General features: G+C 45.2%; 2 protein-coding genes across 2 annotated transcripts in view; one reads left to right on the forward strand and one right to left on the reverse strand.

The window, feature by feature from the left end:
* LG10H1orf174 (linkage group 10 C1orf174 homolog) overlaps positions 1-23,909 on the forward strand; it is a 57,901-nt gene that overhangs the window by 30,661 nt on the left and 3,331 nt on the right. The gene's annotated exons all lie outside the window — the stretch shown is intronic.
* LOC141111412 (DNA fragmentation factor subunit beta-like) lies at positions 4,064-23,175 on the reverse strand. Its single transcript, XM_073603696.1, has 7 exons — positions 22,877-23,175; positions 19,466-19,595; positions 15,988-16,167; positions 14,553-14,632; positions 12,403-12,573; positions 8,378-8,478; positions 4,064-4,392 (listed from the first exon to the last, which is right to left on the reverse strand). Exons 1-7 carry the CDS (start codon positions 23,075-23,077, stop codon positions 4,158-4,160), a joined length of 1,098 nt encoding a protein of 365 aa, XP_073459797.1. The 5' UTR covers positions 23,078-23,175; the 3' UTR covers positions 4,064-4,157.

The raw sequence follows: 23,909 nt of genomic DNA on the forward strand, positions 1-23,909 counted from the left end.
TTAATCGACAACTAATCGATTATTAAATTAATCGATTACTATTTTCATAATCGATTAATCGGCCAGTAACATAATGGGGTTAAAAAAACCTAAAATGAGCCCTTTATAGTACAAAAAGAGCAAATAATCTCTACTGTAAATAAATTAAATTTAGTTGGTCTACCTGACCGTGGTTTGGTTTCAACAGAACCCCTAATTTTCCACTTCTTGATTAGAGTCTGAACACTGCTGATTGGCATTCTCAATTCCTTGGATATTTTTTTATATCCCTTTCCTGTTTTATACAGTTCAACTACCTTTTCCCGCAGATCCTTTGACAATTCAATTTGACCCCACTAACGATTAGAAAATCGAATGAACGTTCTTAAAATGAAATTTTTTGTCATTTGTCGGGGAAGACATTGTTTTTTTAAATAAAAAATAGATCTCTGAGTCTGATGATGTTTACCAGATTCACCCTTTAATAGTATATACAGTATATCTCCTCTAATAGTATATACAGTATATATCTCCTCTAATGGTATATACAGTATATTCCCTCTAATAGTATATACAGTATCTCTCCTCTAATAGTATATACAGTATCTCTCCTCTAATAGTATATACAGTATCTCTCCTCTAATAGTATATACAGTATCTCTCCTCTAATAGTATATACAGTATCTCTCCTCTAATAGTATATACAGTATATATCTCCTCTAATAGTATATACAGTATCTCTCCTCTAATAGTATATACAGTATATATCTCCTCTAATAGTATATACAGTATCTCTCCTCTAATAGTATATACAGTATCTCTCCTCTAATAGTATATACAGAATATCTCTTCTGTCTGTTATTCTCAGAGTAGATTAGAGATTTTGCTCCCTAACCATATAGTTGGTTATTTATATTTACCACTGCATAGAGATATTTAATAATAAATTGCCTTTTTTTAAAACTTTACATATTAACTAAATTATACACCACACTTTTTTTTTAAGGTTATTAATCGATTAATCGAAACAATATTCGGCCAACTAATCGGTTATGACAATAATCGTTAGTTGCAGCCCTAATCTTTTGTATGGACTATAAACTGAAGGACCTATAAATAAATGTTTGTGGAACAAATCATCAGAGTTTCCATCATTTCTTATGGGCAAATTCACTTTGATATACAAGTGCTTTGGATTACAAGCATGTTTCTGGAATGAATTATACTCACAATCTGAGGTTTTATTGTATTTACAGGGGCCGCACATTTACACCTTCCTTGTGGGCGCGGTGGGGCGGACTTTTAGGGAGGGAGGTAACCAGTGCGCTCTTGTCTGACCGGAACCGCAGTGTTCCATCAGGGGTCCCGACTCCCGATCTAAGGGGTCAGCAGGCCATGTGTCTCACAGATGACAGGAAGGGGTCCCAAATACCTCTCTCAGGTAGGGAGCACCCTGGACAAAGCCCCCCCCCCCCCCCCCCCCTAGGGTTGCCACCTTTTCTTCAAGTCAAACCCGAACACTTTAGCAGCGCCCAGCAATTTTGTTTTGTAGTATAAACTATACATATATTTTGCGCTTAAATAACGTTTCTAATCATATAAAATGAATTACAAGAGTCCCCCTTTACATCAGAGTCCCCTTTCACTGTAAGGGGGGGGTTCTGCAGACTCTGATGTAAGGGAGAACTCTGATGTAAGGGGTGCTCTGAGAACCTTGATTTACCTTAATGTACTCACTCAGAGGCAGGAGAAAGAAGGGGGGAGACTTCAGTCACAGACAGGGATGGATGGTGAGCTCACTCACCCCTTGGCAGTCAGCACCTTTTATCCAGATGTATCTGAGGCTGCTGGACTTCAAATTTCTGGCCCCCACATTCCTTTTCTAAGACACAGAGGGGTAGGGCCGAGAGGAAGAGGTGCAGATTGAGCCCTCTCTCCTCTCCTGTCTGTGTTGGGGGAGGGGGGATTGTTAGTGTTGGCTTTGGGCAGCATGAAAGAGAATGTAACAGACACTCTCCACTTAGACAACTGCAGCCAGCAACCCTGCTGGGAAGCCATAGTCCAGTCTGAGTAATGTGTCCGGGTTTCAGGCAGTCTGAAACCCGGACGCATGATTCCAAACCCGAACTGTCCGGGTGAATCCCGGACAGGTGGCAACCCTCCCCCCTCCCCCTGTGTAACATATCGCTGGGGATCAATGTCTTCCTTGTGACTCGGATTCCCTCCACTTATCGGGTACAACTTCTGCTAACTCTGGGGTACCTTCCTCCAGGTGATACAAAATTATTTTACTAAGCGCTGCTCCAAAATATGCAAATACATAAACAATAAAAGGTTATAATAAAGTGCAAACAAAATATAGTCCTTAAGGCTCCATGCACACGGGACGCTCAAAAAAGTCCTTCTGACATCGGATTGCTGGCAGGAAAACGCTGCTTTAAAAACACGATTTTATCAGCGTTTTGCATTGCCGTCAATGCCAGTGTTAATTTAGTTGACTAAAATACGACTAAAACAATTGAGATGACTAAAATACGACTAAAACTGAAAGCCATTTTAGTCAAAAGACTATGACTAAAACTAAATTGCAATTACTGAAATGTACTGGAGATTTAGTCGGCTAAATACGACTAAAACAATTGCAGAAGACTAAAATGGGACTAAAACTAAAATGGCATTTTAGTCCTAGGACTCCAATGAACGCTGGTCCATGCACGTTTAGCGGCTCTGGCTTTTAGCCGCGTTTCTCTGCCTCTATTCAAAATCAATCGTTTCCTATGGGAGCCCATTGATTTCAATAGAAGTCGGATCATCATGGATCCGACTTGTGTGCTGAGGATAAAGCGGAGCCCCCGCCAAAATGAAAAAATAAATTGGCGTGGGGGTCCCCCCCCCCGGACGATACCAGACTTTTATCCGAGCATGCAGCCCAGCTGGTCTGGAAAGGGGGTGGGGGACGAGCGAGCGGGAGAAGAACCGGAGAGTGCGGAGAAGAGAACCCTGGAGCTCCCTAATAAATTACTTTAAGAACCTGTGTAGTGTTTTATTTTTGACGCTTTTTTTCCCCAGGTGAATGGGTAGGGGTACGATGTACCCCATACTCATTCACAATAGTATAGTGGGGGGCTGGGATCTGGGGGCCACCTTATTAAAAGGGGGCTTCCAGATTCCGATAACCAACGGCCAGGGTTGTTGGGAAGAGACCCTTGTCCTCATCAACATGGGGACAAGGTGCTTTGGGGTGGGGGGGGCGCAGGGCCCCAAAACACCTACCCCCCCCCCATGTTGAGGGGATGTGGCCTGGTACGGTTCAGGAGGGGAGGGGGGGGCGCTCACTCGTCACCCCTTTCCAGTCTGGCCGGGCTGCGTGCTCCGATAAGGCTCTGGTATGGATTTTGGGGGGACCCCCACGCTGTTTTTTTGGGCGTAGGGGGTTCCCCTTAAAATCCATACCAGACCGAAGGGTCTGGTATTGACCGAGGGGGGGAATCCCATGCCAATTTTTTTTTTTTTTTCATTTTGGCGGGGGGGGCTCCCCTTCATCCTCAGCACACAAGTTGCACCGCAAATTGGATCCATGATGGTGCGACTTCTATTCAAGTCAATGGGCTCCCATAGGGAGGCGTTTTTCAGGCGCTTTTGGGTTAAAAATAACACCTAAAAAAAACGCCTCCCCTGGAGGCCCAGTGTGAGACCCCCGAGTGCTTCCACACCGGGGCGGTGCGCTTGTAGGATGTTAGAAAAAGTCCTGCCAGCAGCATCTTTGGGGTGGTGCGGAAGCGCTGTATACACCCCCCCCCCCCACCTATTGAAATCAATGGGCACCGCTGTCGAAGCGCCTGCAAAGCATATTAATAACGATAAATAAGTGGCGTTTATAGAGGTTGGGAAAATACAAAAGCCGCATTTATATTTGAAATAAATAAACCAATCAGTGCCTGGGAGATTTCATAGCTGTAAAATAAAAAAAATGAATTTTGTACAATACAGTACGATTGTCTTTTCTATTCACCTGAATATATGATTAATAAAAAAAGTTATTTAAAATAAAATAAATCTTTTGTAATAAATGAGATAAAATCAGTCCGTGCTTCTACATCGATTTATTCCCCTTCTATAGATAGCTGCCATGATTAAAAAAAAACACCCCAAAAAATGAAGATCACCCCGTAATCCCATCATGATACTTGGCTCGGAGTTCTCTTATTTCGGGCTCTTCTCTGATTGGTGTAGATCTTGGACCTATCACAGGACAGGCTGTGCGCCGTTTTCTTATGACAGGCAATGTGGACCAGTTTGAGGTTCTTTGTGGTAAATAAAAGGTCAAAGAAATACTGATGGTTGACCCGTCTCCCGTCACTTTCCTTCACGGCCGACACCAAGCAAGGTAAGATCGTTCGACTTTTCTCAATCCTGAAGTGTATGGAGATCAAAGAAAAGACATGAATTGTACGGAATTATCATCCACTTTACCAGTTCACCCCTCCAGTGCCCCCTCCTAAGGAGCACAGCACTTTATACATTTCTGCTTCGGACCTGTTTATTGGGTAATAATTATCATTACTGAACCCTTTCACATTTTTTTTTTTTTTTTGCACAATCTTTAGGCCTGCAGATTACGTAAAAAATATTCTACATTTCTGAAAGCAGACGCCCTACAACAGGGGCTCCAAACTATTATTTATTGTCCCTCAGACTGTAAAGGGGCCGGACTGCGACCAGTGGGAGTGGAAATCTTCCTGGCATCAAATGGGAGTAAAGAATGCCCCATCATTGGTGTCAGTGGGAGGAATAGTGTCCCCATCATTGGTATCAGTGGGAGGAATAGTGCCCCATCATTGGTGTCAGTGGGAGGAATAGTGCCCCATCATTGGTGTCAGTGGGAGGAATAGTGCCCCATCATTGGTATCAGTGGGAGGAATAGTGCCCCATCATTGGTGTCAGTGGGAGGAATAGTGTCCCATCATTGGTATCAGTGGGAGGGATAGTGTCCCATCATTGGTATCAGTGGGAGGAATAGTGTCCCATCATTGGTATCAGTGGGAGGAATAGTGCCCCATCATTGGTGTCAGTGGGAGGAATAGTGTCCCATCATTGGTGTCAGTTGGGAGGAATAGTGTCCCATCATTGGTGTCAGTGGGAGGAATAGTGTCCCATCATTGGTGTCAGTTGGGAGGAATAGTGTCCCATCATTGGTGTCAGTGGGAGGAATAGTGCCCCATCATTGGTGTCAGTGGGAGGAATAGTGCCCCATCATTGGTGTCAGTGGGAGGAATAGTGCCCCATCATTGGTATCAGTGGGAGGGATAGTGTCCCATCATTGGTATCAGTGGGAGGGATAGTGTCCCATCATTGGTGTCAGTGGGAGGAATAGTGTCCCATCATTGGTATCAGTGGGAGGAATAGTGCCCCATCATTGGTGTCAGTGGGAGGAATAGTGTCCCATCATTGGTATCAGTGGGAGGAATAGTGTCCCATCATTGGTGTCAGTTGGGAGGAATAGTGTCCCATCATTGGTGTCAGTGGGAGGAATAGTGCCCCATCATTGGTGTCAGTGGGAGGAATAGTGTCCCATCATTGGTATCAGTGGGAGGGATAGTGTCCCATCATTGGTGTCAGTTGGGAGGAATAGTGTCCCATCATTGGTGTCAGTGGGAGGAATAGTGCCCCATCATTGGTGTCAGTGGGAGGAATAGTGTCCCATCATTGGTATCAGTGGGAGGAATAGTGTCCCATCATTGGTGTCAGTGGGAGGAATAGTGCCCCATCATTGGTGTCAGTGGGAGGAATAGTGCCCCATCATTGGTGTCAGTGGGAGGAATAGTGTCCCATCATTGGTGTCAGTGGGAGGAATAGTGCCCCATCATTGGTATCAGTGGGAGTAATAGTGCCCCATCATTGGTATCAGTGGGAGGAATAGTGCCCCATCATTGGTGTCAGTGGGAGGAATAGTGCCCCATCATTGGTGTCAGTGGGAGGAATAGTGCCCCATCATTGGTATCAGTGGGAGTAATAGTGCCCCATCACTGGTGCCAGTGGGAGGAATAGTGCCCCATCATTGGTGTCAGTGGGAGGAATAGTGCCCCATCATTGGTATCAGTGGGAGTAATAGTGCCCCATCATTGGTGTCAGTGGGGGGAATAGTGCCCCATCATTGGTGTCAGTGGGAGGAATAGTGTCCCATCATTGGTATCAGTGGGAGGAATAGTGCCCCATCATTGGTATCAGTGGGAGGAATAGTGTCCTATCATTGGTGTCAGTGGGAGGAATAGTGCCCCATCATTGGTGTCAGTGGGAGGAATAGTGCCCCATCATTGGTGTCAGTGGGAGGAATAGTGCCCCATCATTGGTGTCAGTGGGAGGAATAGTGCCCCATCATTGGTGTCAGTGGGAGGAATAGTGCCCCATCATTGGTGTCAGTGGGAGGAATAGTGCCCCATCATTGGTGTCAGTGGGAGGAATAGTGTCCCATCATTGGTGTCAGTGGGAGGAATAGTGCCCCATCATTGGTGTCAGTGGGAGGAATAGTGCCCCATCATTGGTGTCAGTGGAGGAATAGTGTCCCATCATTGGTGTCAGTGGGAGGAATAGTGCCCCATCATTGGTATCAGTGGGAGTAATAGTGCCCCATCATTGGTATCAGTGGGAGGAATAGTGCCCCATCATTGGTGTCAGTGGGAGGAATAGTGCCCCATCATTGGTGTCAGTGGGAGGAATAGTGCCCCATCATTGGTATCAGTGGGAGTAATAGTGCCCCATCACTGGTGCCAGTGGGAGGAATAGTGCCCCATCATTGGTGTCAGTGGGAGGAATAGTGCCCCATCATTGGTATCAGTGGGAGTAATAGTGCCCCATCATTGGTGTCAGTGGGGGGAATAGTGCCCCATCATTGGTGTCAGTGGGAGGAATAGTGTCCCATCATTGGTATCAGTGGGAGGAATAGTGCCCCATCATTGGTATCAGTGGGAGGAATAGTGTCCCATCATTGGTATCAGTGGGAGGAATAGTGCCCCATCATTGGTATCAGTGGGAGGAATAGTGTCCCATCATTGGTATCAGTGGGAGGAATAGTGTCCCATCATTGGTATCAGTGGGAGGAATAGTGCCCCATCATTGGTATCAGTGGGAGGAATAGTGTCCTATCATTGGTGTCAGTGGGAGGAATAGTGCCCCATCATTGGTGTCAGTGGGAGGAATAGTGCCCCATCATTGGTGTCAGTGGGAGGAATAGTGCCCCATCATTGGTGTCAGTGGGAGGAATAGTGCCCCATCATTGGTGTCAGTGGAGGAATAATGCCCTATTGGTGATATGACTTTTATCGCTCTCACAAGGAATGTAAACATCCCATGTGACAGGTACTCTTTATAGAGAGATTTGGGGTCAATAAGACCCCAAATCCCTCCTCTGCCCCTAAAAAGGATCCGTGAATGCTTCAAATTTTTTGAAAATAGCGCCGTTGACATCCAGATAAACCGGAAGGGATGTCGCGTCATCACTTCCAGGTTACCATAGCCAATCCTGGCTTTGTTTGGGTTCCGACTCGCCGGAAGACACACCGGCTGGTAGCTCGGGTCTCCTGGTAAAGCCATGGAAGGTGGCGGGCGGAGGGTGGGGGGGTAATGTCCCCTTCCGCTGCTTGTAATACCAATTGAGCAGCTAGTTATCCACTCTGATCGCGATTTCAAGAAGAGCCGAGTGTCGGGTCTAAAGAACGGTAGCGGAGTGATGCCTGCATATCATCGCACTACAACCACTTGAAGAACGGTGATGTACCGGACGGTGATTTGATTGGTCGGCAAGTGGATACTTAGTGTTGGTGCGTTTAGGTAAGACAAAAAGAAAATGCTACCTCTTATTCCTTGGCCCTATTAGGCAAGGAACAAATAACGCCCACATAGGGGGTATCGCTGCCATCGTCAGGAGCGGGAGAATTTATTTTTGCTGTTTTTTTTGGTGGTGGGTCCTAGCGATGGCATAAAAATATCCAGCTAAATTTTAAATAAATTTTTTTTCCCCTATTTTGGGCCAGTTTTCCTTTGATAATAAAACTAAATCAGGGGATATTTGTTACCATTTACCTCCCAATCCCAATCTCTCCGAAAAAAGAAGGCAGTATAATCCGCCTGGATACGCTAAGTAGGTGATGATCTGTACAGATTTACTAGGGCCGGGGGGGGGCAGATAGTGTGCGTCTGAATCCGCGCTCCAACGTTGACATGCGGCGGTGTCTGTGCTGCACATGCGTCTGCATCCACTTCTATGGGTTGCCTACACACAGCGCCAAGGCGGGTGCAGATGCAGAAAACAACGGCTGAGTACGCAGGGCGGGTGTCAACCCCCCACCTAAAGATAAAAGTCTTGACCCCCCCCATAAAAAAACCAAACACATGACGTTACCTGTGGTCCAGGTTCCACGTGCTGAAAAGAATTCTACTTTCTCTGTTGCTGTATGGATTGATAGAGTGCCGGGAAGTGCAATTCTGCTCATCAAACGCTCCCTAAAATAAGAAGATGAATACAGTCCTCAGCAGGTCATGAAGAAGCCAAGACATCCGTTCCAAGCGGCAGATGAGGTCAGCTAGTCCCCTACTGCCAATTGTATTGTAGTGAGCAAAAAGATCACAATCTCAGCAAGCTCCTCTTGTCTGGAAAAGGAAAAAAGAGCCACCAGGGAGCACTAATGTGCTCATCATTCAACCTAAATACATAAAAAGACTTTATAGTACAACACAAAAACAAGAAAAGCATGCTGCAGCACTGAGCCGTTCCTGCACAATCTGTGTCTACACGGGCACTTTTATAGTCCTAAATGAGTCATTTAATTAAAAGGAGGAGAAGGGAGAAAGAAGGAGGGAGGAACAAAGATGGAAGAGGGAAGAAGAAGGAATGAAGGATGCTTGGGAAAGAATGAAGGAATAAAAGGAAGGAAGGGAGGAGGAAGCAAGAAGGGAGGAAAGAAAGAAAGAAAGAAAGAAAGAAAGAAAGAAAGAAAGAAAGAAAGGAAGGAAGAAAGAAAGAAAGAAAGAAAGAGAGAGAAAAAAAAGAAAGAAAGAGGGAAGAAAAGGAAGGAAGAAATAAAGGAGGAAGGAAGAAGGGAGGAATAAAGAAAGAAGGAGGGAAGAAAATGGAAAGGGAGGAAAAAGGAAAGAGGGGATGAAGGTAGGAAGAAGGGAGGGAGGAAGGAAGAAGAAGTAAAGGGAAGGAGGGAAGAAAAAGGAAGGGATGAAGGAAGGAGGAAACAAGAAGGGAGGAGGAAAGGAAGGAAGAAAGAAAGGACAAAGGGATGAGAGAGGAAGAAGAGGAAGGAAGAAATAAATAAAGCAGGAAGGTAGGCTGGAAGAAGTAAGCAAAAGAAGAAAAGAGAGGAAAAAGGAAGGAGGGAAGAAAAAGGAAAGAGGGAGAAAAAAGGAAGGAGAGGAGGAAGAAAGGAAGAAGAGAGGAAGAAGAAGTAAAAGGAAGGAGGGAAGATGAAGGAAGGTGGGAAGAAAAAGGAAGGAAGGAGGAAACAAGAAGGGAGGAGGAAAGGAAGAAAGAAAAATGAAAGAAGGAAGGAGAAAGGGAAGGAGAGAGGAAGAAGTAAGAGGATGGAAGAAATAAAAGAAAGAACTGAGGAGGAAGGAAAAGAGGAAGGATGGAAGAAGGAGGTAAGAAAGGAAGGAGGGGAAGAAGAAGGGGGGGAAGAAAGAAAGAGGGAGGAAAAGGGAAGGGGGGGGGGAGGGATGATGAAGCAAGGAGGGAAAAAAAAGGAAGGCGGGAGAAAGAAGAGGACAAAGTAAAAAGGTAGGAGGATGAAGGAAGACGAGAAGAACGAAGGAGAGAGAAAGAAGAAGTAAAAGAATGGAGGGAGAAAGAAAGAAGAGGAAGGAGGGATGATGAAGGAAGGAGGGGAGAAAGAGGAAGGAAGAAAAGAGGGAGGAAAAATTAAAAGGAAGGAGGGAAAGAAGTAAAAGGAAGGCAGGAGAAAGAAAGAATGAAGGAAGGAAGAAGAGAGGAAAGGAGGAAGAAGAGGAATACAGAATACTTTATTAATCCCAAAAGAGGGAAGAAAAAGGAAGGAGAGAGAAAAAAAGAAAGGAGGAATGAGGGAGGAAGAAGTAAATAGAAGGAGGGAGGAAAAAAGAAGTAAGAGGAAGGAGGGAGAAAGAGGAGTAAAAGGAAGTAGGGAGGGAGGAAGAAGGAAGAGGGGAAGAAGAAAAGAAGAAGGAAGGAGGGAGGAAAAAGTATAAAGGAAGGAGGGAAAGAAGGAGGGAGGAAGAATGAAAGAAGGAAGGAGAGAGGAATGAAGGAAAAAGTAAAAGGAAGTAAGGAGGGAAGAAAAAGGAAGACGGGAGGGAGGAAAGAGTAAAAAGGAAGGAGGGAAGTAGTAGGAGGGAGGAGGAAGGAGGAGGCTTTTTAAATAATAAGGTATTTATCCAGTCTGATGGGGGTACCTGAATAAGAAGACAGGATAAAGTTTGTATTTCCATGTACTTGTAGTTGGATTTGGCCTCTCAGGAAATACAGGAGTTGCCATTGTTGATGTGATTATAAAAGGTGGAAGTTGCGGGGAGGTCACCAGGAAGCCGCCATCTCTGCCCAGCGAGTCGCTGACCTTCGAGGAGCACAGTGAAGCACAAGACTTTTCATACTTAGCTGGCTGTTCTCTTGTTCCAGGTCAGCGACTCATATTTTGGAAGCTGCACAATCCCTCCCAATCCTTTACAAACATTGATCTAAATACTGAGGACGATCGTTCACACATGATAGCACTCTTGTTGCGTCTCTGCGATATAAGAGATGATTTTTATTCTCTCTCATTGCAGACTTCAGTAAACACGGTACATTGTCAGAGGTCCGATGTAACATGGACTGACCTCGATTTATAAAAAGCTGAAAATGAAACCGGAATATTATTGGAGCAAAGAGAGAATTAACAGAGCGCTAAAAACACTGTGAGAAGGCGTCGCGCACCACCGACCAGCACTTCAATGTTAATGTGGCGGCTCAAAGGATGAAGGGATTTTCTGCTGAAGGAAGGTCTCCGAGTCGTCGCTTTCCTACAACTTCTTCACATCAATCACTTTATCTTCCTCACTTCTTTATATCCTGTTTTCGCTACATTTACTGTCAGGCAAGGAATGCGCGGTCATGTGACGCTGTACCCAAATGACATTTGATAAAGCTTTCTTTTCATGGTCTTTGATCACCTCTGCGTTTTTTATTATTTATTAAATAAACGAAAAAGACTAAAAACTTTGAAAAGAAAAACAATATATTTTACTTTCTGTTATAAAATATATTCAATAAACAAAAAATTAAAAATCAATTTTCTTCATAAATTTTGGCCAATATGTATTCTTGTACACGTCTTTGTCAAAACAAAAATCCCAATAAATGTATCTTGATTGGTTTGCGTGAAAGTTATAGCTTCTACAAACTATGGGATATATACTGAAATTTGTATTATTTTTTTTTATACTACTAATGGCGGTGATTAGCGACTTATAGTGGGAGTGCAGAGGGCAATCTCATGCTAACTGACTAACATCACCAGTGACACTAATACAGTGATCAGCGATAATACTATATACTGTCACTGTACTAATGACACTGGCTGGGAAGGGGTTAACACCTAGGGGTGATCAAGGAGTTAAAGTCGTTGTAAACCCTTACAGACCACTTTTACCTACAGGTAAGGCTTACCTGTAGGTGCAAGAAATATCTCCTAAACCTACACGGTTTAGGAGATATTTCCAAAAGACAGGCGCATGCGATCATGCCGTTAGTGGCGGCACCAGCGCGCATGCACGGGAGTGATGCCATCGCGGCTCCGGCCAATCACAGCGCCGGAGCCGCGATACCCGGAAAGAAGATGGTCGCTTCGTAGGAGAAGGGACAGCGGTGACATCGCAGGCTCCCTTGTCAGGTAAGTGACACATAATGGGCTACTATGCGATGTATAGTAGTCCATTATGCTTTACCTTTGCAGGGAAACAAAGAGAAAGTAAACCCATCAGGGTTTACTTCCTCTTTAAATGTGTGCCTAAAGATCTCTTTGTTTCCTATCCCTGCTTTGCAGGGATAAGAAACAGAAAGATCGATCCCTTTGTACAGAGCTCTGTGTTGTTTGTCAAACACAGAGCTCTGGGCTGTGATTGGACAAAGCTGATCACCTAAGGACACTAGCAAAAATTATATCTCCAGGAGCGGGGTTGGGTTAGATGGAAGAAGCCGGGGGGGGGGGCGTGTCCAGAAGTTTTGCCAGTGTCCAATCACCTGAAGGTAGCAGCCTATGACCCAGGGTCTATGAACGATTCAGATAAACAGATTTTTAGTTCCGGACATAAATAAAATGATTCCATAAATCAGTATAGACTTCCTTTTCACAGAAGGACAGCCCGCGCACGCCGCGGTTCCATAGCAATATGGCGGACGTGTCTCACCTGACAGGAGAACCATCCCTCCTCAGTACACAGACGTTTGGCCTTGTGCTCCGTCCTGTCGAAGTAAAATCCATTGTGCCTGGTACGTTTCAGCTCCTTGTTCAGGGCCCCTATGAGGTCGTCATATTCCTCCCTGGCAGCCGGGCCCACGGTGGCTGCTGAACTCTGCACCTGGAGGGGAGGGGGTGCAAAACAGTCTGAGCTTTGCTAGGAAATTATCTTATCTTTGCAAGAAATTCTGCTGCCCTGACATCCCCCCCCCCCCCATATAAATGTAGAGTGTGTCTGAGTATAGACATAGAGGAGCTCTCCGTTCAAACATGAACATTTTGCATTGACACTGCGGAGACACCTCACACCTGCTAGATGGCGCTAATGATCATCCCGATATCCACTGTGTGCAGCTGGCTGCTGTATGATAAACAGGTACGGCCTGGGCCGGTTAGAAATCACGGGGCCCCCCGTACAGCCTACCTGACAGACCCTCCCAAAAAAATTATATATAAATTACATTTTTGCTAAAAATACACTAACATCATTAGCGGACATACAGTGCCTTTCAAAAGTATTCATACCCCTTGGAATGTTCCACATTTTGTCATATTACAACCAAAAACGTAAATGTATTTTATTGGGATTTTATGTGATAGACCAACACAAAGTGTCTCATAATTGTGAAGTGGAAGGAAAATGATAAATGATACAAATAAATATGTGAAAAGTGTGGGGGGGGGTATTTGTATGGCGCCCCCCGGAGTCAATACTTTGTAGAACCCCCTTTCTCTACAAGTCTTTTTGGGGATGTCTCTACCAGCTTTGCACATCTAGAGAGGACATTTCTGCCCATTCTTCTTTGTAAAATATCTCAAGCTCTGTCAGATTGGATGGAGAGCGTCTGTGAACAGCAATTTTCAAGTCTTGCCACAGATTCTCAATGTGATTTAGGTCTGGACTGTGACTGGGCCATTCTAACACATGAATATGCTTTGATCTAAACCATTCCATTGTAGCTCTGGCTGGATGTTTCGGGTTGTTGTCCTGCTGGAAGGTGAACCTCCGCCCCAGTCTCAAGTCTTTTGTAGACTCTAACAGGTTTTCTTCTAAGATTGTCCTGTATTTGTCTCCATCCATCTTCCCATCAACTCTGACCAGCTTCCCTGTCCCTTCTGAAGAAAACTATCCCCACCACATGATGCTGCCACCACCATGTTTCACGGTGGGGATGGTGTGTTCAGGGTGATGTGCAGTGTTAGTTTTCCCCACACATAACGTTTTACTTTTAATCCAAAAAGTTGAATTTTGGTCTCATGTGACCAGATCACCTTCTTCCACATGTTTGCTGTGTCCTCCACATGGCTTCTCACAAACTACAAACAGGACTTCTTATGACTTTCTTTCACCAATGTCTTTCTTCTTGTCACTCTTCCATAAAGGGCAGATTTGTGGAGAACACGACTAATAGTTGTCCTGTGGACAGATTCTCCCACCTGAGCTGTGGATCTCTGCAGCTCCTCCAGAGTTACCATGGACCTCTTGGCTCTTCTCTGATGAATGTTCTCCTTGCCCGGCCGGTCAGTTTAGGTGGACGGTCATGTCTTGGTAGGTTTGCAGTTGTGCCATACTCTTTCCATTTTCCGATGATGGATTGAACAGAGCTCCGTGAGATGTTCAAAGCTTGGGAGATTTATTTATAACCTAACCCTGCTTTATACTTCTCCACAACTTTATCCCTGACCTGTCTGGTGTGTTCCTTGGCCTTCATGATGCTGTTTGTTCCCTAAGGTTCTCTAACAAACCTCTGAGGGCTTCACAGAACAGCTGTATTTATACTGAGATTAAATGACACCCAGGTGGACTCTATTTACTAATTAGGTGACTTCTGAAGGCAATTGGTTCCACTAGATTTTAGTTAGGGGTATCAAAGTAAAGGGGGTGAATACAAATGCCCCCCCCCCCCCCCCACACTTTTTCACATATTTATTTGTATCATTTATCATTTTCCTTCCACGTCACAATTATGTGACACTTTGTGTTGGTCTATCACATAAAATCCCAATAAAATACATTCACATTTTTGGTTGTAACATGACAAAATGTGGAAGATTTGAAGGGGTATGAATACTTTTTCAAGGCACTGTACATAGATTTACCTCTTTCATGTAACCCCGGATCCGGCTCTCACATCTGAACCTCATATAACTGGACTTGTTCTTAAACCGAGATTCTATGCCTGAGAAATATAAAAACAGAAACATATAGATCATAGCGCCTTTGTAGCTTCTATTTCTGTATTATTACAAGCAGGTTAATTGAGATAAACAGTGAGATCTGACTTTACTCCAACTTTCTCATCTGCATGTGACTCGGAAATATTGAAGACGGGCAACTAATATTTTGAAGGACTTCACGAATGGACGCTTCCACATTTCTCTCTGAGAAGATTTGTAGCGTTACCCTTGTAGGGGGCTCTGATATCAACTGGATCTTCCCTAAAAATACAGCGGCTGCCCATCCCGGCAAAAACCCGTCCATTCACACCGGTTCCAATGAGTCAGTCTACGGGATGTCCTTTTTTTGTGTTTTTTTGCTAGATGAACTTTAACAGGAGAGGGGTTAGGCCGGGCATGGGACACTCCAAAACACTCGGCACTCAATGATGAGAGGACAGTCTTCTCCTTGAATATTAGTGGCTGTTGAACTAAAGGCCTCATAGCTGAAGACCATGGGGGCAAACCTATATGGCACCCAAGAGGAATGGGCAGCTTTACCATCTGAGAAGATAAAGAGCCTCATCTACAAATACCACAAAAGACTTCAATCTGTCATTGATGGTAAAGGGGGCAATACACGGTATTAAGAACTGGGGTGTGTAAACTTTTGATTAGGGTCATTTGGGTCGTTTATGTTGTCATTATGATATAAAAAGAGTAAATACAGATGATTGATAATAAATGGCTTCAGCCAAACACTAACCATGAGTGAGAGAAAAGTATTTGTGTTATCATTTCATATTCTCTGAAAAATGGCCAAGAAATCATAAATTTTGCCAGGGTATGTAAACTTATGAGCACAAATGTGTGTGTGTGTATATATGTATAATATATATATATATATATATATATATATATATATATATATATATATATATATATATATATACACACACACACACACACACACACACACATATAAATACACTTTTTATTGAATCCATTTTTAACCTTTTGTGAATAAACTTGATATGTTTTATATAGAATGTTGTTCTTACTATTTTTGGCACCATTATAATCCCACACAATACACTTTTGTTCCTTTGAATGATGTGTCAAGAACCCGGAAGAGACAGGTGTCCCCCCGATGACAATAGAGGAAGATGGCGGTAAGGAACTAGGTGTGTAGTGATGGATCCCTACAGATCACCAATGGATCAATGGGCATGTATTGGGGTTTTTTTTGTGCAGAACTCAGTGAAAGAGATAAGCGGGGGAGGGGTTGATGAAGCTACTCCAAACACCCTATAGGTGTCTATATATTCAGTCCAACTCTACCCGAGTTCAATCTTTCACAGATAAGCCATTGACTAACCTTCAAACCACGGCTCATCCTCCTCACGGCGTTCTGCCGCGATATTTTCGTTCAGGTTTTGGACAAAGTCGATCAGAATCTTCTGAGTCTTGGGGGCCTGCTCATCCAATAGAAGCTTCCAGGCCGCTTCAGGGACCTCGGCCAGACTTGTGTAAAACGAATTCAGCAACCAATCAATGCCTGCGACAACATTTTTTGGGAAACAAAAAGCCAATTTGTGAGAACAATCAGAGCCGGATTTCCCATTAGACTCAATTCAAACATCTTCGGGTCCAGGAAGGAAATAAAAAGAAAAAAGGAGAAAAACAGTCAGAATATAGTAAAAGTTATTACACTGGTTTTACCAGTACAATGGTAGAACCTCAATGGCCTTATTTATCCGGGACACACAAACTGGAGACCAGGGACTGGGTCAGGCCCTATGTCTGCCTTTGACATTGGAGGAACACTTACCATCCCCCAATCTTACACCTCCCCCGAATTATCCCCCCCTCCCCACCTTTACTTGGTTACAAGTACTCTCGGTATAGAATTGTCTAGGTCTACATTTATTCCTACCGTCTCCCAAATCATTCTCATTGCATCAACAGGGCCGGGACCACATGGGCCAGGATGGAACGGGGGGGGGCAGGAGGGTAAGTCACCCTGAGTGCACCACCCTTATCCAAGAAGGGGGTGGGGCATGGCTACGTGAGCACCCCACTGCATGCATGCTCCCCAATGGTGGAGGGCAACTGGCCAACGCGGCTTTTTGTCTGCTCCAACAGCTTCTACTTACACACCACACTCCACCATGCCCACGCTCTGCCCCCCCACCCACCCCACTTACACCAACTGCCCACATTCAACTCACACCGTGCATGAGAAACCGCCCACCCACCCCCATCTGCTAATAAGGAAGTCAATGAATATGCATGCACAGTGCACCCTCCATGCCAACTATGGGCAGACGGAGCACAGGAGGGGGTTGGAGAAAGGGGAGGCAGGACAATATGCCTATTTATAACATGGCCATACCTTGATCTGTATAAGGGGGGTGTACATACTTTGGGGGAGCTTTGGGAGTCCAGTACAACAAAATAAGGAAAATGGATTAGGAAGAAGCACCAGCCGAACTGAGTTGGTGTGAAAAGTAGTGGAGCCTCCTGTGGTTGGACTTTAGTAACTTTACCATATTTTTGTCATTTCAAAATTCCAGTCCAAACATCTTCGGGTCCAGCAAAGAAAAAGAGAAAAAAATTTAAAAGGGGAGCTAAAAACAGTCAAAATAATGTAAAGTTTCTCCACTGGCTTTAACAGGGACATCAGCCAGACTTGTGTAAAATGAATTCAGCAACCAATTAATACCGGTGATAATATTTTGGGGAAAAGAAAAGCAAATTTGTGAGAACAATCAAAGCTAAAAGATTTCCCATTAGACTCAATTCAAACATCTTTGGGTCCAGGAAGGAAAGAAAAAAAAAGTAAAAAGGAGAAAAACAGTCAAAAAATAATAAAGTTACTCCACTGGCTTCAGCAGTACAATGGTGGAACCTCAATGGCCTTATTTCCCCGAGACACACTAACTGGAGACCAGGGACTGGGTCAGGCCATCCATCTGCCTTCAACATCCAGGGATCCCCTTTACCATCCCCCATCCTTGCACCTCCCCTGAATTTCCATCCCCTCACTTTACTTGGTTACAAAGCTGGTTTCCATGATGTACATTCTGTACTCTCAGTATAGAATTGTGTAGGTCTACATTGATTCCAACCACCTCTCAAATCATTCTCACTGCATTATGACATGAACAGGGCCGGGACAAGGGGGGGCAGGAGGGGCAGTCGCCCTGAGCACAACACCCAGAGCAATGAGGAAGATGGGACAACATTCTACATGTACCTTGTCCCACGGGGAACTCAATGTGAAAAACAGCGGTAATTCTCCTTCAATGGGAATTTTCTTCAGTTGATCCATTGTGGTCCAGCTGCTTGGAACCGACTCTGGGCACCACCAGAAAGGAAAACACACAAGAGGCGATGTCCCCCCATGACAAAGCAGAATTTATCTCCCACTGATCTGTCAGAGAACCCATCTCTCCAGCTTTCCTCATGTATCTGAGATGTTCTAAACAGAGGTATTAGTAAGAAAGACAATAATCGGGTCTACACTGACCAGATGCTGCAGCTGCATTCATAGGAAGCAGAGAGTGAAGGTGCAAGTCACTGGGTCACCCATCCATGTCCTCACCCATTCATCCTTCCATGTCTTCATCCTTCCATGTCTCCACCCTTCCATGTCTTCATCCATCCTTGTCTCCACCCATCCATGTCCCAACCCATCCATCCATGTCCCCACCCATCCATCCATGTCTCCATCAAACCATGTTCCCACCCATTCATCTCTCCACCCATCCACATCTCCACCCATCCATGTCTCCACCCATCCATGTCTCCACCCATCCATGTCTCCACCCATCCATGTCTCCACCCATCCATGTCTCCATCCATCCATGTCTCCATCCATCCATGTCTCCATCCATCCTTCCATGTCTCCACCCATCCATGTCTCCATCCATCCTTCCATGTCTCCACCCATCCATGTCTCCATCCATCCTTCCATGTCTCCACCCATCCATGTCTCCATCCATCCATGTCTCCATCCATCCATGTCTCCACCCATCCATGTCTCCTTCCATCCATCCATGTCTCCATCCATCCATGTCTCCATCCATCCTTCCATGTCTCCACCCATCCATGTCTCCATCCATCCATCCATGTCTCCACCCATCCATGTCTCCATCCATCCATCCATGTCTCCACCCATCCATGTCTCCATCCATCCATCCATGTCTCCACCCATCCATGTCTCCATCCATCCATCCATGTCTCCACCCATCCATGTCTCCATCCATCCTTCCAAGTCTCCACACTTTATTTTTTGCTGAGAAATCACTTTAAAATCCACCCCCCTAGCATTTCTGGCCATGGCCATCTTTAGTAAGGGCAAATGATTCATGTAGCATTTACTTCCTGCAAACAACCTGCCCTTAGCTCAGGCCTGCAGGTAAGAGGGTGTGCTTAGCTGAGAAAGCCCCTCCTTCCCTCCTGAAGACTCCTGGAATGTATGACACCATTTGCCTAGGCAAGAAAGCATCTGAAGAAACATTTTTTTTTTTTAAAGTATAAAACAAGTAAATATGATATACTTTTCTATTTACTAATGATAGAAGCATAAGGATTAAAAATAGTCACTGTTGGTTGAGAGATTTCCAGTGTATGGATTTGTTCTGTATTTGTGTTGTGTAGTGAGGGTGGAAAACCCTGGGGGAGGGGAGGGTTCTAGTTTTGTGGAACTTTTACTTTCTCTTTAAATAAAGTGGGCCGACAAGATATCAAACAGGACTCCCTGGCTGGGCTGACCTCATTGGTCAGCATTACACCTAAAGGTGACCCCCCTCCCCCCCCCATGAATATCACTTAGAATGGACGTGACTTACTTCCCTTCCATGTCTGACCATCAGTCAGGAAGACGAGTTCCGTGTTATCCGGGAGAGACCTCAGATACTCCTCATCGCTCACCTCTGTCCCGTCTTCATACAGACACACCCGGGTATTCCTAAGGGGGAGCTACAAGCAGAAAGAAGAACACTCTGGTTACCCTTCATACCGCTACTACAATGATGAATGACGATTAAAGGTGAACTCCGGGCTATACATATAGGGGGAGATTTACTAAAACTGGAGAGTACAAAATCTGGTGCAACTCTGCATAGAAACCAATCAGCTTCCAGGATTTATTGTTATAAGATTAAAGCTTAATTGAAGAAGCTGATTGGCTACCATGCCGAGCTGCACCAGATTCTGAGTGCTCCAGTTTTGGTAACTCTCCCCCGTATTGGTCATGTGACGTCTTCTGGAATCTCTGTGATCTTTGTGTATTTTCCTCAGATCTATTACTTCCTGTAATAAAGACCGCCCACTGCTGCTCCCTCTCCTTGTGCAGGAGGACTGGACTTGTCTCCGCCCCCTCCTGGAGTTTTCTGTAGTGGGTGGAGCCTGCCAGGTCCCTCCCACAGCTCTGTCACATCTTGTAATTTTCTGCAGGCAGCCTATAGTGGGTGGAACAGCTAGGCCACTCCCACATCTGCATTCTCTCTCTTCCTGTGCACAATGGCGTCCCTAGGGGGGGCCAGAGGGGGCCCTGACCACCCCCCCCCCCCAACATTATGCTGTGCCCCACCATGTGATCCCTCAATTAAAAAAAAATATATATTTTTATTTTTTTACGAAAAGGCAATGTCTAAGAGGGAAAGCGTCCCCAGTCAGCTCCTGCGGGTGATTCCTCCCTCCCCCTCTGCTCGCTGACACTGCATAATGCGAGCGCTCACACACCCACGGCCGCCCAATCTGCTCCTTCCCCTGCATCCTCATTGGCAGGGAGAAGAGCGAGTTGCAGGAAGGACTCCACCAGGACTCTCAGTTACTGAAAAAACAGACTGATTTCTCCCGTCCTTAGGACAGGAGAACCAGCCTGTAAATTCCAAGAGATGCCAGACCAGCGCTGTCAATAGCAGGGGCAGGACAGCAAGAGGAGGCTGGGGAACCCCACAGTGGCAGAACACCAGGGCCCGGAGGCAAGACAACCTTTCCAACCCTGATAGTTCTCCCACTGCTTTGGGCCCTTATATTTTCTTGGTATGCTGGTGACATATATCTCTTGTTTTCTGCCACCCTGGGGGGGCCCAATACAGTAGGAAGGGAGCTCACTGCAGAACATGTGAAAGGGCCCGTTGTGGGATCGTAGTAAAGAGCCCCAGGAGATATTATATATATATATATATATATATATATATATATATATATATATATATATATATTTGCATTTTATAGTCGCCCCCCTACTTTTGTCCCTGTCCCCCCATGTGCCCCCCTAAATATGAAAGCTGGAGACACCACTGCCTGTACAGGGTGACTGGACTTGTCTCCGCCCCCTCCTGGAGTTTTCTGTAGTGGGTGGAGCCTGTGCCCGCTAAGCCTGACTCCCTTGTCCCACTGCTACTTCTATTAGTCTGGCTCTGATGGAGCCCCAGGTGAACCTGGGGCCCCTGGGCAGTGCCCAGGGGTGCCCACTCAGTAAGACGGCCCTGAATCGCGGCGATCAGTGACTTATAGCGGGACTGCGACATTGCAGCGGACAAATCGAACACTAACTGACACTTTGTGGGAACCAATGAAACCAAAACAGTGATAAGTGTTAAAAATATGCACTGTCACTGTACTAATGACACTGGCTGGGAAGGGATTAGCTGTATTCCCTGGGAGTGCTTTCTAAAGCCTCATACACAGGATAAGATTTTTGAATAAATGTTCGTCAGTTTTTTGTTGCATGCGAGTCTCATGTGGAAAGTGAAGAGGTTACTCACCATACGAAAATTTTCGTACGACAGAATACAACTTTAGAAGTGACGTAACGTGTTGAATAATTTTGTATATATTCGTTCGTTTCTGAGTCTTGCTCTTACGATTTTTAAATCTAATTAAACGAAAATGGGACGTTGTGTTCACATCCGACAAAAATAGTATAGTCCACACATCCGGCTTTTGTCGTACGAAGAATCAGAATCGTCTGTCGAAAGCACCGTACTATCGATCCGAAAATCGACAAATCGTTCGTCGGATGAAATTTTACTTGTGATTTTGGTATCGTGTGTACGAGACTTAACTGTGGGAAGACAGAGATCCGTGTTCCAGCTTTGAAGAAACATAAGGTCACTGTCTTCCTTGACACAGAACGGCGGTCTGCCCATCTCCTGAATGATCAGCGGGTCCCGGCGGACGATCCACCGATTGGCTCCCCAACAGCGGGACAGCGGTGACGCACGTGTGTGCACCAGCCCTGGAAGTGTCAGATCACGTACCTAGTCACTTACCTGTCCAGGGATCCCGTGAGGTCGGCACCCCAGACGGTATTTCAATCGGCTCTCGGATGCTGCCGCCACCATTCCTTGTAAGGGAACCCGGCAGTGGAGCCTTGCAGCTTCACAGCCGGTTCCCTACAGCGCATGCGCGGAGCGCGCTGCTCTTTGTTAATGTCCTGGCAGCGGAGGACTGAGTAGGGGGGGCCGAACTTCCGGGGGGACTTCGCTGCGTCAAGGTCTCCCGGAAGTGGGGACAGGGTACCTCTCCAAAACTCGGTCCCCCCTCCCCCCAGAAAGTTGGCAAATGTGACAGCGGAGGAGCAAACAAGTGGAGCCTCCCCTTTTGGATTTAAGTATCGTAGATTGTCGCTATTCCACGGGAAGACGCAATTTTAAAGGAGTGACGTGTTAGATATCTATTTACTCTGCGTAATATCATCTTTTATATTTTACACAAAACTTGGGCTATATATTGGGGGGGTTTTTTGCAATAAAATTGATTAAAGTGTATTTTTTTAAACAAATTAAGTTTGGAAAACCGCTGCGCTAATACCGTGTGATGAAAAATATTGCAACGGTCGCCATTTTATTCTCTGGGGTCTCTGCTAAAAAAATGTATAATGTTTGGGGGTTCTAAGTAATTTTTATAGCAAAAAAAAAAAAAAACGGATTTAAACTTGTAAATAAAAAATGTCAGAAAAGGCAGCGAGTGGTTATGATATCATGTGAGTATTATTATACAATACATGACATGATAATTATATATACACACATATATATAAAGGAATATCTTCATATTAGGGGGGTGCAATGTAAATTATTATCATTATTAAAAATTATAATACATAATGATTACATATATAGATATATATACACAGATATATATATATATATATATATATATATATATATATATATATAAAATCACACATATATATATACACAGATTTTATATATATACACAAGCACCCCCCAGCCCCCATCCTGTACCTGCAGTTTCTCGCCCCCCTTCTCTCTCAGCTCTCTCAGGCTCCTGCAGGCCACTCCATACTTCTCTTCACCGTTCAGTCTCCTGATTTTGAATATTTTCAGGCGTTTCTCGGTGGAGACCCATCCGCCCATATCAGTGGAATAACATAAACATTTCTTCTCCTTGTTACATTGTATCCAGTGAAGTATAATTACGAGCATGCGCGCTGCCTTTCCCTATAATTCACTGTAGACAAGCATAGGGAGTACACCCATTACGCATGCGTACCACCCCATGGAGGCGGTACGCACGGGACGCATACACCCTTGAGGCACGTTGTACGCCCTGTACACCTTCCGCGCATGCGTATTTTGTAGATAGAAGCTAAACGCACGGCACGCATACACTTGTGAGCGCGACGTGCGCCAGGTACGCTCAGTACGCATGCTCCAGTGCTTTTTTTACTTCCGAACTACAGCTCCCAGAATCCTCGGCGGCCGGCGGTTGTTGTCAAGCGGTGGTTATGGAGATTTGGGCTCCGGGTGAGGACCCGGTGTGAATGGCGGGCCGGTGTGTGCCGGGAAGAGATACCGGGGGGTCTGTGTGCTGCTGAGGAGACGAGACGTGCTCTGTACACCCCAAATACACCCCAAATACACCCCACACAGCACCCCCCTCCCCCAATACTTCTCATAGAGACACCGGACAGAGAGGACCCCCGGGGGTCGCCTGAGGTGAGAGGGGGGGAGGGGCAATGACTTCTGTTATTGTTATTATCGAAGAATGTGGAGAACCTTCCAGAATATTCCATCAGATCAACACAGGTATTCCCAGTATAGGAGGTATTCCCAATATAATTCCCAGTATAGGAGGTGATCCCAGTGTAGTAAGTATTCCCAATATAGGAGGTATTATTCCCAGTATAGAAGGTATTCCCAATATTATTCCCAGTATAGGAGGTGATCCCAGTATAGGAGGTGATCCCAGTATAGGAGGTGATCCCAGTATAGGAGGTATCCCAGTATAGGAGGTATTCCCAGTATAGGAGGTATT

The sequence above is a fragment of the Aquarana catesbeiana genome, linkage group LG10, assembly GCF_042186555.1.
Source record: "Aquarana catesbeiana isolate 2022-GZ linkage group LG10, ASM4218655v1, whole genome shotgun sequence".
Lineage (NCBI taxonomy): Eukaryota > Metazoa > Chordata > Amphibia > Anura > Ranidae > Aquarana > Aquarana catesbeiana.